Source organism: Fukomys damarensis, unplaced genomic scaffold (assembly GCF_012274545.1).
Source record: "Fukomys damarensis isolate Sample0158 unplaced genomic scaffold, DMR_v1.0_HiC HiC_scaffold_22, whole genome shotgun sequence".
Lineage (NCBI taxonomy): Eukaryota > Metazoa > Chordata > Mammalia > Rodentia > Bathyergidae > Fukomys > Fukomys damarensis.
This window is the reverse complement of record NW_022900934.1, coordinates 18,223,686-18,234,434: the sequence shown is the minus strand read 5'-3', so window position 1 is coordinate 18,234,434 and position 10,749 is coordinate 18,223,686. Positions and strand designations below refer to the sequence as shown.

At 50.5% G+C, this 10,749-nt stretch overlaps 1 protein-coding gene across 3 annotated transcripts in view; it reads right to left on the bottom strand.

Annotated features, from left to right (window-relative positions):
- Emilin3 (elastin microfibril interfacer 3) overlaps positions 1–8,366 on the bottom strand; it is a 15,436-nt gene extending 7,070 nt beyond the window's left edge. The window contains exons 1-4 of one of the 3 annotated variants that reach the window (XM_033767077.1): positions 7,485–8,366; positions 5,955–6,148; positions 3,157–3,359; positions 2,578–2,729 (exon numbers count right to left, since the gene is read on the bottom strand). In XM_033767077.1, coding sequence (XP_033622968.1) covers positions 2,578–2,729; positions 3,157–3,225 — 221 coding nt within the window. In that variant the 5' untranslated portion in view covers positions 3,226–3,359; positions 5,955–6,148; positions 7,485–8,366. Of the gene's footprint in view, positions 1–2,577; positions 3,493–5,954; positions 6,149–7,484 lie in introns of those variants that run through there. The other 2 variants (XM_033767078.1, XM_033767076.1) reach the window with 2 other exon arrangements.
- Positions 8,367–10,749: the final 2,383 nt, after the last annotated feature.

The window sequence follows — 10,749 nt, the reverse complement described above, 5'->3', positions numbered from 1 at the left end:
GGGCCTGCCCGCAAGCGTGAGTTAAGGGAACAGCCCCCGGGTGGCCGGCGCAGGCCGCCGCGCCCTCCGAGGCCCTCCCAGGCACGACCAGCTACTACTTCACTTGCTCACGGATACCAGAGAGACAGAAATGCCGACCCCTGTGGTTGGCTGGGCCAGGGGTCTAAATACTCTGACCCTCTAGATACTCTGATTGTAAAAGTCTGCGAGTCCTTGGAGACCAGGGCTCTGGAGCCTAGGGATGGTATTCTTGGGCGGACCAGCACCACACCCCCAGTCATCTTGGATTTGGCCCCAGACTGTCCCTGTTGGCTGGCTGCCTCTGCCTCCTCACTCATCGTTGTTTAGGGGTGCGGGTGAGATCTGATAACCCTATAGATCCCTCTCCCCACCAACCTGTGCAACCCAATTGGGTGGCCACTCCGCCCTTCCGCTTTTCTCATGGGATCAATGTTGTCTCCAGACTCTGTCTGGGATGCAAATGCCCATCACCTGTGCAGCTCAGACAAGAATGCTCTGCTGCTCTTCCTGGGCTCTGGCTCTGGTTTGTTATTAGCATCTGGATAAAGAAAACCTTCAGGTCTTGGCTGTGGTAAGCCAGGCTTCCTTCATACTTCGTTTTGAAATTGACTTTTAGAATCCAAGAGTTGTTCTTTGTAGTCATCCTCATTCAACACCATCTTGTTAACTTTCTAGTCTGCAAGGTGCCTTTTGAATCCTGGTTCTGTCATTCAACAGAGTGACACTCCTTCCTGTCTTGGTCTTATCTAAACAGGTGACTGCAGTCATGTGTCTTCACGCAAGTGGCTGGCTTGGTATACAGAATTCACAGGACTCCTGAGGCTGCCTGGAGAGACCTTTCAAAACCAACTTTGAGATGTGAACAGATTTTGGGTATCAGAGGACACTGAAAGCGGCAGCTCTGAAGCCCACATCCTGCCCTGTTCCTCTTCCAGCCTGTGGCTTATGCGTCCCTGGGGACAGACCTACCCAAAGCCAGACTGATTGTTCTTTCTCCTGGGCTTTGGGATTATGGAATACAGGCTGAAGGGAATCCAACTTCCAGATGTAGATTTCATTCATTTCATTCATTCAGAGGGTTGTAGTAATGACCACAACTTCAGAGGCTTGAAACAGCAAAACCTTATTGTCCCCCAATTCTGGAAGATATGTCAGAATCAAGGTGTCCGCTGGGCCATACTCCCTCCAATGGCTCTGGAAGAACCCTCTTGCCTCTTCCAGCTTCTGATGGCTCCTGGCAATCCTTGGAGTGCTTTGGCTTGTGGCTGGCTGTATCACTCCAAACTCTGCTTGCTTTTATCTTTGCGTGGCCACCTTCACTCCCCCCCACCCCTCGATTGTGCATCCTTCGAAGAACAGCAGTCTCTGAATTTAGGTCCCAATATAACCTTATCTTAGGTAACCATATTGGTAAGCACCCTATTTTCAAGTAAGCTCACATTCTGGGATTCTAATGGATAGGAATTTGGGGAGGAGGGGCTCTATTCAACCCACTACTGGGGGCCTTTGGGGGTGGTGAGAGGACACAGCATGGCAGGCTGAAGCCAGCTCTGCAGGAGTGACCGGGACCTGAGAAGGAGGGTCGGGAGGGGAGGGGAGGCCTGAGACAGGGTGCTATGGAACTCGGGCCGAAATATATAGTCATTTGGTGACAAGCCATGGCTTTCCCTGTCTGCTTCCAGTAACCTACCATTGAGGTAGTTTGAATGGATTAGGCAAGTAAATGATGCTTAAAAGAGTCTTTCACCCTAACCTACACACCCTTGGGATGTTCTATTCTATAACCTTTAACAGAGATGTTATGAGTCATTTTGCTGGGGGCAGATACATAATATCCACAACATGGTCTTGATCTGGTAACCACTAACTTTCTGGTTTTCAGAAAGTGAGAGATATCTGAGAGGGAAATGAATAGAGCTCTGCTGCTCTTCAGAGGCTGGTTTCTGACTGCTTGGCAGCAACGCCCAGCTGGCTCTAGGAGAAATCTCCCCACCCCAGAAACTGTGATCTTTTTCCAAGGGGTCCCACCCCTTCCTTTCACTCCCTTCCCCAGCCCCAGATGTGGGGCCCACAACTCACAGGAAGGAGGCTGGACCCTGCTTGAAGTGGGAAATGTCGATGTAGCAGGGGGCTGGAAGGACAGCTACACCCCACCTCCCCCTTTCCCAGGTGGCTGACATCAAAACCATGCTCCCTCTTTAATTGGAACAGTTTGAGGAGCCAGGGCCTGGGCCCCATCCTGGTGGAGGCGGAGGATGTCAGCATAGGGAGATGCTTAGGGTCTTGGCTGGATGCACCAGAGCCTGGGGTCTCCCCATGGATGATGAGGCCACTTCACATCTGCCAGACAGGAAACCTAGGGAGGCCAGCGGCAGGGGAGGGAGGCAGTCATGTTCTCCCTGCCTTAGACTGGAGTTTCTCCACCTGGACAGAGACAGGCGAAGGGGCCACACACAGGAACAGTTTGGCCCACCCTCCACTCTGCGACCACTTGTGTGCACACATGCATGCACATACTTTTGCCGTCTTCACTGCCCCCTGTGACAGATGCACTACCTCTTTCCTTGGGGAAGCTGGAGGATGACACAACCATCCGGCATAGACATGAGAGTAAAGCCTTGCATCGAGAGTCCATCACTGGCCCAGTGGGGAGATACAAGAGAACCTCTGTTGGACACTGGAACTTCCTGCCTTCCTCTGTGGGCCTCCTGGGGCAGAAAAAAATTTGAGAATGGGTCCTTGGAAGATGCTTGCCGAGTGGTAAATGAGTACGGGGCCCTGGCACTGGGCATCCCGTGTGTCTCGGATACCCCTTCCCTGTCTGTGCTTCTCAAAATCAAGGTCCCATCCCCTCTCCAGGCTCCTTTCACTTCACCGAGGCTTTGTCTCTCCTCTTTTATCCAGGATTCACCACACAATATCACAAAGTTTTACGGAATGTAGTTCTCCTAAAGAGACAGCAATGAAAAGCATGGAATCTGTAGCTTTCTGGAAGATGAACCCTCTGCTGCTCGGAGAAGCTCAGCCCCTGCTCTCCCTAAGCCAATCTGTGGTGCCACCGGCCCTTCGGTACACACTCCAGACAGTCTAACCCCTTGTCCCTGTTCACCACCCTCACTTTTCCTGAGTACGCACCTGGGCCTCCTTGCCCACGGAGCCACCTTCGGAAGTTCTGTGCAGCGGCACTGTGTCCAACCCCAGCATGCTCAAAGCACACTCAGCATTTTTATTGCACGTGCATCATCAAAAAAGGTGACTGCCAAATCCGCATAAGTTTCTAAGCCAGGTGTTTACAACAACCTCTTCCACCTGGACAGAGGTGTGGCTTGTCCAGAACCCTGCAGTGGGCAGACAGAGGAGCAGTCTGGAGGCGAGGGCCAGAGAGTCCAGAAATCATAGAAACTGGACTCTGTAAAGCTCTGATGAACTTCCATTGAGTGAGAGTGGCTTCAAAGCAATTTAAAAATTGTGCAGTGCTGATGAGTTCTCAGTGTGAACATATGCAAACCAGATGCAATCATGATGCAAATCATATGCAAAATATATGCCTGGGCCTCCCAACTACTGCAAATGCCAGATGTGATCCTTGGGGATTCTAAGTTTAGCTGAGCCCAGCTGTGGGACAGAGAGATGTCCCTGGACTCACCAGCCTCTTACAGTGGGCAGGAAAGACTGAGCTACCAGATCCTCCTTGCTTTGGAGGGGAAGAAACGAGGCAGGGAGTCATTCATACCGGAACTCAAGTCTTCCACTTACAAGTTGCATGACCTGCCTGGAGTCCTGTCACTCCTCTGAGCCTCTATTTTTCTATCTGTAAGATGGATATCATGAGGAATTAGATGGCTAACACTCCTAACATCTAATGGATGGGCACATAGCAGATGTTCAGTGAGTAGGGAAGGGGTCAGTGCAGAACCCCTCCCTGGAGACTCAATGTCTAGGCTCCTTTCTGGTCCCTACAGTGGCAACTGCACTCCCTCTGGCTTCGGGTAGGACCTTTTCACAGGGCAGCAAATGTAGATGTGAGTCTGGGGGACATCAGAGTCGGGTAAGCAAGGAGTCCACATACTTCTCACCCATTCAGAAATCTGTTAGAGGTCTTCCTCGGCAGGGGGCTGCAGGTACACAGCCTGGTCCACCTTTACCTGGCCAGTATACTCTCCCATCTCTTCACTGTGGGTGTGGTAACTGCTGCTGCTCACATCTGCCCCTTGTGCTGTGAATCACCCCTGCCTGATGATAGCCACCAACCCTGGGAAGTCGTGAATCCTTTACCCCACAGCCTATGACTGGCTGATACAGGGACACAAAGGCTCCTCCGTGCCCCAGGAGACAGGTCAGCAGTGTGGTTTACATTGCAGAGCCCTTGAATCAGGCTCTACTAGACTTTACCTGACATTCATTCCCCCAAGTGCCTTTTGTCTCCTGCCTCCCTCCTCTCCTATGGCTTTCTCTTGAGAGTCATCCTTGCTCTTAATAAATCTTCTGAGCCCGGATCCCTGCTTCAGGGCTCCACTTCTGGGGAATCTAAGCCCAGACAGGGAGGCCGACTTGCAAACAAAGGGGTCAGTGAACATAATACAAGGGACCACAGGATGGTGTGTGTCCTCCGAGGACAGACTGGCTAGGTGCCTGAGCTTGGGGAAAGAGTCAGAGTGTGCATTGTGAGACATCCCACTCCAGACTTGGCCATGTGCAGCATGTATGGCCTGGAGGCAGGAGGGATCCTGGTGTGTTTGGAGAAGAGTACAGAGCTCTGGGTGGCCCAGACCTCAGCAGAGATTGGCAGGAGCCAGGCAAGAGGGGCCTTGAATCCCCCAGTGAAGAATATGAACTTGTAGACTCCATGCAGAACTGCCTGAAAAACTTCCTGTGGCCACTGCTGCATGGAGCAGTTATAGGAGCGGGGGACCAATAGGGCAGCCCCTGCAACTGTCAGCCCCTAGGCCAACAGGGATTCAGGGTAAGGAACAGAGGTTAAAGAACAAAGGGCTGGTGGCTGATCTGGAGGCTGTGAGTATAGGAAGGCATTTGGAAGATGCCAGGACAAGGGGAAAGAAAACATCAGGCCTGGGGCAAGGATGACCCATGTGTTCAAATGCAGGGAGTAGGGCTGGGGTCTATATTCTCTGTGCCCACAGCTGAGCCTTGAGCTGGGAGGCCCTGCAAAGGCAGCTCTGACAAAGGGTGTGTACCCCAGTTGGTCTGATTCCAGTGGGGGCTGGAGCTGCTCCCTGCTGGAGGGCTGGTGTCTGGACCTGTCTGGAACAGGGATGGGGAAAGGCCGCAGGAGCAGCAGAGCTGCCCAGGCCCTGAGGTGGGGGTATGTGCGTGCAAGGCCCTGGGAAGGGCTCCCGGCCACTTTCCTCTAACTCTTCTATTCACAGGCACTAGAGTAAAAACCACACAGGATTACCCTCTGGTGAGACAGTTGGCAGTGCAGGCATGCGATGGGTGGGTACAGAGAGGCCAATACAGGATGCCCTCTGGGGAGGGAAGGGCAAGTCATTGCCATGGAAAGCTCATGCTTGGACAGGCAGAACCTGACCTTCACCCAGACAACGTCCTTATCGCAGACCTGCTCTGCTGTGCCTTCTTAATTTGCTGAAACATCTGCTGGGCACCTTCTTAGTGCAGGAAGCACAGATAAGCTGGCCCCAGGGTGCAAGACTGGGAGGGGCAGAGGTGGATGAGAGTTGGGAGGAAGCCCCAGGAAAAGTCAGAAGGAGCCTGCCTGGAGAGTGGGGTGCTGGGTGTGGGAAATGTGCTCCAGCCAAGGGAGAGGCTCGGCAGGGATTCTGCTGCCTGGGAAGGGCTGTGTGAAGGTTGAGGACTGGGGAGACTGGAGAAGTGGTACATGGAAGCTCTTAGTCTCTAGCCCCTGTGAATCCACTCGAGACTGCTTCCTACATGCCGTCCTATGCTGAGCTCACCTCCAGTGTGGCGGTCCTGGGTATGAGGCCATTTCCTGCCCATGACTGCCGAATGGATGAACCATGGGTTTTCGACGGGTCATTCTGTAGCCACGAGAACCATGCTCTAGGCCAGCTGGTGATGCCGGAGACAGAGGGCAGGTGTTCTGAGGGAGAGTGTTCTGAGGGAGGGCTGCCGGGCTTCTGTGAACTGGCTAGAGAAAGGTCAGAGCTAAGGTCAGAGCCATGGGCCAACCCTGGCGGGGCCCCAGCTACTATCTCATGCTTCAAGACAGACTATAGATTATAAGGTCAGAGATGGGCCACAACCCGCGCGGCCCCAGCTACTATCTCATGCTTCAAGACAGACTATAGATTTGGCATTCACTCAGAAGGGTTCCCTGTCAGAGCCTGACTGCTCTGACCCCCACCGTCTAGCAGCTCAGCCTTCTTCTTTAGCCTGGGTCCCATCTACCTTCTCCTGTCACCAACCATGTGACCTTTGGGGCCTTTCCCAGGTTAAGCTACTACAGCAGGAGCTTCCACATTCCTGGCCTTGTTGGCACTGGCTGGTAGCCCTTTTCTTTGGGAAGGAGTGGACATGAGGCTGTCATGGGTGGGACTTGATTTTTCCATTCTCTCCTCTGCCCTGGGGGCTGTGCTAGGACTCTAGCACTTTCTGCCCTGACTGCATTTCATACCTTCCCATTTGCCCTACACTACCTCCACCCTCCCTCCTCTGGGTCTCTGGTCTCATGAAGGGTCCCACTGCCAGCCAGCTGTCCACCATGGAGTCTTAGAGCAGGTGTGAGGAGAACAATATGAGCAGCTGCTGTGCCAGTCAGAAGGCCACACTGGTGCCCAAGCTGCAGGCCAGAGCCTCTGTACATCAGGGAGGATGGAAGGGAGCAGAAAGCACCCAGAGAGATTGGGAAGCCTAATCTCTAAGGTGACTTGTGAGGGTTTCCAGAATGACTTCTGGTTTCTGACTTGAGGGTCCCTTTTAGTGAGATGAGGAGAGAAAGGAGGCACAAGTTTGAAGGGAAGTCAGGTTGAATTGGAGGATATCTGTGGATAACCTAGAGGAGAAAGATATCCTTGGGCAAGAGGATATGTCCATAATTGGAGGTTCCATTTGTCTGCTGCCGCTTCCTAGCTTGGGGATGCTTGGGTGTGCTTAACACAGCCCTCTAGCGGAAGATCAGGAGACCCACTCCACGAACGTCTCACTGGTGTCGAGGGCTCCTACTGGAGCATAGGCAAGTAGCTGGCTGGTGGTCTGGGTTACCTCCCTCTCTTCCCAGATAGCTGGTGAAGACCTGGTCATAGGGCATGAAGCGTCTATTGGGCAGACCAGGTGGCTCGCTGCAGTCCCTGAGGCTGTCCCCTCCCTGTTCTGCTGGTCTGGCACTTTCCAGGCAGCTGCTCTCCACTGTCCATCCTCTCAGCTTTGGGTCCCTGGTAAGTTCCCACCCCCTTCCCCTTCCTCTCTCAACCTCAGTGCTTTCTCAGCTTCCTTCCCAGTGACCCTCCCTCTCCTCTTCCCCAAACCTCCTTCTTCTCCTTTGCCTATAATCAGGAAGAACTTTGATTGCTCTTCAAGACCCAAGTGGAGCTCAAATTGTCAGCAGTGGAGACAATGGAGTTCCTTATGTTGAGGGCTCTGACTTTAGGCACTCTTGTGCCAGTCACGCTGGCCTTCCTGGCAAGAACAGGGAACTATCTCCATCCACTGTGGAGGGTCACCTTCTTCAGTCTTGGCTCAGTCTTGGGCTCAGGTATTTCTAATGCAATGGAAGATAGAGACAAGTAAAACAAGTTTTCATACAAAAACAAAATGAATATTCAAACCCTGTACAATCTCATTTATCTGTAATTGGAGAGAAAATAAGCTCATTGGCAAAAGAGGGGATCAAAGAGATCTCCAAAAGAGTAGGTGCTGTGTAAGAAGCGAGCTGGGGACATTAAAGGTGAAAACAAGGAAAACGGTCTTCGAAGGAGATCAGAAAGATGCGGTCAGAGAAGCTGGAGGAGTGGTGTTGGGGGTGGCAGGTGAGTGAGGAGAAGGGGTAACAGAGAGAGACAGAGACAGAGACAGGGACAGAGCCAAGAGAAGCGGGGTGGATTCCCAGAAATGCAGAGGCTACAGGTGAGGGCTTGGATGTCCAGAGGGAAGCAATGGTACCCTCTGCCTGGGCCATGCTGGGCAGAGTCTGGGTGAAGGGTGGTACGGGGGTCAAGGAGCAGAGTGGAGGTTGAGGAGGGAGGAAGAGGAGGGACAAAGTCAGAGGCAGGTGAGTGGGAATGAGTGGGGTCGGGGGGGGGGATGCCAGGATGGAAAAGGGATGCAGTCAAAGAGGGAGGCCAGGACTTTGGGAGGGAAGGACCCAGGCCCGAGGGACAAGGGTGGGAGAAGGATGCAGGGTTGGGAAGTAGAGGTGGGCGGGAAGGATGCAGGGTTGGGAAGTAGAGGTGGGCGGGTGTGGTGGGGGTTGCAGGAAGTAGAAATGGCCTTCGCTTCTTGTGCTAAAGGGGAGGTAGGGTTTTCTCCTGAGACTCGGGTGTGGCTGGAGGGATATTTAGATGAGGTCCAGAAGAAGTAAATTTGAAGAAGGGCTACACCCCAGCATCTGCTGTGGCTGGCTGCAAGGCTGCAAAGACCCAGTGACTACCCACTGTCCACAGTTCCCTACAGTTTAAGGGTGGAGACAAAAACATGGCTTACTGGGGATATGCGGGGCTATAGGGGCAGAACCTGGGAGCAGGTGGTAAGGATCAATGCACTCTGACCAGGTTCCCAGGGGGAAATAAATTCAGAATCCGCAGGGCCTTCAAAAGCTACCTGAAACCAAGTATGTAAATTATGAATCATGACACTACAGTCTGCTTTATGGCTTCTGTCCTCACCAAACTCCTGGTCAAATTTAGTTGCCAGTGTAATGGTGTTGGGGGGTGGGACCTTTCAGAATGTCTTCAAGACTGGGTTAGTTCTCTCGGGAAGAGATTAGGTCTCACTAGAGAGAAGGTTGATGTTATAAAGTGATCCCCTGTCCTCTCCTCTCTTCCAAATGCCCCTGCTTGCTTTGCTCCTTTTTCATCATGCACGGAGAAGCACCGAACCTGAGCAAATGCCAATATCATGCTCTTGGACTTCCAGAGCCCTGAGCCAAAATAAACCTCCTTCCTTCATAAGCTGCCCAGTCTCAGGGGTTCGGTCATGACAGAGTCTGGATAAAGACAGTGGAAATGTAAAAAAAAAAAAAAAAAAAAAAAAGACTCATTTTCAGAAAAGAAGGTAATAGGAATGTTTGGCAATAACTTGGCTGGTGCCCACTTTACCTGGCTGGTGTTCACCTGCTCACCTGCTTGTTCATAGATATGCTTGTCAATATGTCCTATCTTGTTTTACTTTTTGATGTTTTCACCCAGGTTGCCTGTGGTTTCCATTGGATTAGTTATGGACTATCTGTTGCTCTTTTCCACTAAGAACTCACCAGGAATAAAGCAATAATACAGAGTTTTCCAGAGTCATCAACATCTGGCACCAAAATGAAGCAGAGGGCGAATGATGCTGTTCTAAGCCAGGTGTCTTTATTGAGTGAAAATAAATGCTGGTTGATTTTCACAAATTAAAAGAATTGGCACCAAAACATCTACTGCCAAGGGTAGGATTTTTGAATCTTTGTAATCAAAAGGATTTCACATTTGGTGATTTTTTTGCTAGTTGTCTGCCATTTAAAAGTCAGCTATGGGGCTGGGAATGTAGCTCAGGGGTAGAGAGCTTGTTTAGGATGCTCAGGACCCTAGATCCCATCCCCAGCACAGAAAAAAAAAAAAAGTTAGCTATGGAGAAGGTAGACTACTGTTTGCCAGGCAAAAAGCACAGCTTGTGTCCTTATGAAGGCATTAATTTTGGAGTTGTGGATCAGACACAAAACTGAAGAAGAAATCTTTTAGCCAATGATGGCTAGCACTAATTTCTGCAAATTCTAAATGGAATTGCTAGGAAAATAAAAAATGGAAACATTGCAAGGTTTATGACCAGCAATAACCTCAGGTTTTAATAATGCAGTCATTGGACCCTCGTGTTGGGTCCATGGGGATTTACTGTGTTATTCCCTGTTTTGTAGCATGACTTTAGAAATTTCCATAATAAAAGCTTTAAAAAAAAAGAAGAGATGGAACAACTGACAATAGATGCCCATCATCTTTTCCTTTTCTTACTTTGGAAGCTCCACTACATGCCGTTTTCCTTCTGGACTGACTTGTCTTTTCTGGGTTTTGTAATGAAAAAACTTCCATGGTAACTAGGTACCAATTAATTCCTCCCACCAAGAGGCTTTCTTCCTTTATTTCTCCTCCTCAGCCAATAATAGATATTTAAAATGCTTTTGCTGGGCCCCTTTTCAACTACATTTTGCCAAGAACATTTAGCACAGTTAGTTGTAGGTTAGTGGTGTTTTGTTTTTTTTTTAATTGCCATTTCTCGTTTAAAAGAAAACACTTATTTAGTATTTATATTACACATTCCATCTGTCTTGGTACCCCTTTTGCTGCTATAACAGAATACTACAGACTATGTAAATTATACATGAAAATTCATTTGACCCACAGTTCTGGAGTCTTGGAAGTCCAAGATCGAGGGGCCACATGGGTGACAGCCTTCGGCCTTCTTGCTGTTATAGTATGGGCCCATATTTTTAAAGGGTTGGAGATTGCTTAGCATTTACCCACTTCTGTGATGATAGCCTTGATCCATTCATGCCCCTACCCCATGATTTAATCACTTTTTTTTTTTTTTTTTTTTTTTTTTTTT